At 32.3% G+C, this 3,692-nt stretch overlaps 1 protein-coding gene across 1 annotated transcript; it reads right to left on the bottom strand.

Annotated features, from left to right (window-relative positions):
- Positions 1–546: 546 nt before the first annotated feature.
- On the bottom strand, positions 547–3,272 carry LOC127093570 (tubulin-folding cofactor A). The gene is made up of 4 exons (XM_051032521.1): positions 3,105–3,272; positions 2,139–2,298; positions 1,756–1,842; positions 547–825 (listed from the first exon to the last, which is right to left on the bottom strand). The coding sequence occupies exons 2-4, from the start codon at positions 2,289–2,291 to the stop codon at positions 730–732; spliced, it is 336 nt and encodes a 111-aa protein (XP_050888478.1). The 5' UTR covers positions 2,292–2,298; positions 3,105–3,272; the 3' UTR covers positions 547–729.
- Between the last annotated feature and the right edge of the window lie 420 nt (positions 3,273–3,692).

The following is a 3,692-nucleotide window of genomic DNA, read 5'->3' as shown; positions in this document are numbered from 1 at the left end:
CATATAACTACTCCATTATCTATTATTAATAAGGATATTTAAATAAATAATATTTATTTTATCATTAAAATCAACCTAATTAAATCATGTGAAAATCTTAAAGAGGACACTTATTATATATAAGATGGAGTTATAATAGACACCGGGGAGTATTAAATAAAAATTCATTGAAAACTGATAGTGATTTTTTTAAGTGCAAAACTCCCATGTATAAGATCTCTTGGTCTTTTCTTGTAAAAACCTAGAGCACATTTCAAATGATTTGTGCTAAAATTTTAAACGTTTTGGAAGTAGATAGTATGTTTCCAGTCGTAAGAAAATGTCATTCTGCAACATGCCATTATTAGTATTACCACATTCTTCTTATTAGTGTAACATGTTGAGATTGACTACCGATTAATCAAGGATTTAATCAATGATTACGAGCAACTTAGATAGATAAAAATACATAATTAATTTGTTTTTATACACTTATAATTAAATTTAGCATTTCAAAACTTTTTTTCCCGAGTTGAATGGTTGATGCCTACACAATAAGTCTAAGAATTTCTAAAAGTTATGATGTTGCAAGTTTTTTCATTTCCAGATTCCACGAAAACATTAACTATGTAAGGCTAAATGTCACAAATTTTAAGCCTTTTCAGTATGGATGGGTTTTTGAATATCAAGGGGAAACCATATAATACATGCACAATACTCTCGACCCAAGACACTAGTGAAACTGCTCTGCTAAGTTTCAAATACCTCTTCAACTTCCACAATGGTGTTTCTAGCATCATCAATTTCAATGCCTTCCTTTTCATCCGTTTCCTCCAACAACTCGGCCTGAATTCAGACCCAAAAGAAATACTTGCATAAAAATTGGATTGAAAGGTAAAGCTTCTTTGTTGCATACTGAAAATAGTTGGTTAGTATTCATACAAAAATTGGACTATAAGCTTAGGAGTGAAAGGCAAAGCTCTTTTTTTTTTCATACTGAAAATAATTGGTTAGTTTAAGACCCTGCATCACACATGCAAGAATTGGTTCATAAACATGATAACAAAATGTCACAACATAATTACACGAAATACTACAAAAAGCTTAACATGCTACAAAAGAATAACCATTTCTCTTTAGATAGTGAGATAATGTTTTCTGTTAACATGGCCAGATTAGTTAGGCCAAACAGTGTTATCGGGGGCTAGGTGAGAGAGCTACATGAATAGTGTGGCTGAGAGTGTCGCTGAGCGGAGCATTGATGGCAGTACGAGAAGTTGTGATTTCTATGGTTATCTTTTAATTCAGTAATACCATCAGTCTCAAGCTTCAACTATTCTGCATTGGCAAATTCAGTAATAGGAGGGAGGAGGATAGACAGCCCGAAAAGAGATGAAGGAATTAAAGCAGTCTTTGACCTCTTCTACTTGGAGTGTGGTTGAGTGCCAGAAGTTTATTTCCAGCAATTGCCTGAATAGTTGGAGTTGTGTTCCTACATTAAAATCTAAGTCTCGAGACAAAGCAATGTCACATCACATGTGATAGAGCTTGGGACATGGGTGAATAAGCGAATGGGTTCATATCAATGGAAGCACGGGATTTGGATTATATGGTTAAGGAAAAAGAAATGCTTAGTGGAGACACTTAGTCGCAAAACATTATAAAGCCAATGCATCAAATTCAGAACATGGCAATGTGGTTAACAGAATCCATGACAAGAAAAAATAGCAGAAAACTAAGATATACAATAATCACATAAACAAGAAATATATGTACCAATGTTCCTTTCAAGTCTTCCAAAGCAGCCTCCAGACGCTTCCGGGAGTCAGGAACCATCATCCTAGACTCAGCCAGCACATTTTCCTGTCCAATAGAAGTAAACACAATATATAAATATGTTATAGAGGGGGCAGGAAATGAAATACAGTTGCCAAACACCCCAAACATAAAATAAAATGATGGAATGGCACGGCGCGTCTAATTAAAATTATGAGGACACTTCTTTGCAAATTGAAATTGGAGAAATTTTAAGTAGAAAAATACCATACCATCCATTTTTTTACCAGAATTATAAGTTAATTTAAAACAGACAGTAATCCATTCTAAACAGATAAAGAAGTTAAATCTATGCATCAAGTGAGCACAATATTTAGGCTTGCCTGTTGTTTGATATCATAAGGGTCAGCTCCTTTGTCCTTCATATCAGCTGTTTTGGCAGATTCTCTAAGAACTTCCTTTTCATAAGAATCAAGCTCCTTCACAAGTCGTTTGCATGTACTCGTCTTAATTTTCAGACTTCTCACTGTAGCCATTGAATCCCTATATAAAGAAATAAACTTCAATAAAATAAAAGAGATCACAATGCAAAGCACGACGCTTTCCAAATCTAAAGCTGTCAATTAGTTTAGTGTCAATCAGTTCACATGATATCACAAACCCACCCATGCCCTGATGCAGGAAGGAAAACAACATATCATTTCTATATTAAACTGAACTATGAAACACTGGCACCCCGAAAACTACATCGACACAGACACGGTTTGAAAAAATGAATAAATTACATAATCACAAGTGCAGCTGCCAATGTCCACTGACCCGGACACAGACGGCCTTTTTTCAGAGGGGTCGTGCTACATAGAAACGGAACAAACAAGGTATCCGTAGCCAAACAGAACAACCCAAGAAGAAAACTCGGCCAAGAAAATCATACATTCCTTTAATTGTAGTTTCTTATTGCTGATGATCCATAAATTAGCATGATCAACATTCAGTAATTTTCTCCAAATGATTAACACATATACCAGCTATCATCTTAACCACATAGAATAGATCATGCAGCATAACATTACTCAAGAGTCAAGAGCTTAATCAAAGAAACAACAAATAAAGTTTTCACACAAAATCTGACAAATATAAATATTTTCATTCAGGCATTTTAACAAACATCTGGTACACGCATTTGGAATTCAAACAGTAAATCAAGCTTCAGTTTATTAACTTTTATAAATTTAAATTGCAAATTGATGTAAAATAGAGAGATAAACAAACAGCAACACCTAAAAATGGCGCAAATTTTTTGAAAAAATAGAAAGAAAACAAACAAGAAAGGGAATGTTGAAACTTACAAGATCGTGAAATCAAGAATGTTGAAATTGGTGTGACTAGAACGGAGACGAAATGAGTGTAACGATTATATTATAGATCTCACTTTGGGTACAAGGTATTTTATTGGTTTTTAAATTCGGGTCGGGTTTTCCTTCACTTTGTTATATTCTTCTTTCTTTTTCTATTAATTTATTGTGTAATTATTCTTAATTTATTGTACAGTATATTATATTTATAATAAGAGAAAAAAGAATATGTATTTAACAATGTCAATTAATAAGATTTGTATATCGTATTAGATACACTTTTATTTTTAAAATATTATTATGATTTTGATAAATATAAAATATTTTGATTTGATCTCTTATAATAATTACTCCTACTTAATCAATAATAAAGATAGTTATTGAATTAGTATTTCATCGGTTTAATATTTTCAATATGAGTAACGGTTTGATATAGAATATCCGTTTATCTTTTTTAAATAAATAATTTCATTTTAAATAGTTGTGTAGTAAAAGATACATTTTGCATAATTGAAAAGTGGGAAAAAGAAGATGTGTTCCAACTTTTCTAGTACCTTTGGTTTCCATTCTGCATTTTGTTTT

This window comes from Lathyrus oleraceus, chromosome 6, assembly GCF_024323335.1.
Source record: "Lathyrus oleraceus cultivar Zhongwan6 chromosome 6, CAAS_Psat_ZW6_1.0, whole genome shotgun sequence".
Taxonomy (NCBI): Eukaryota; Viridiplantae; Streptophyta; class Magnoliopsida; order Fabales; family Fabaceae; genus Lathyrus; species Lathyrus oleraceus.
The sequence above is the reverse complement of the archived record's forward strand: the minus strand, read 5'-3'. Positions and strand labels throughout refer to the sequence as shown.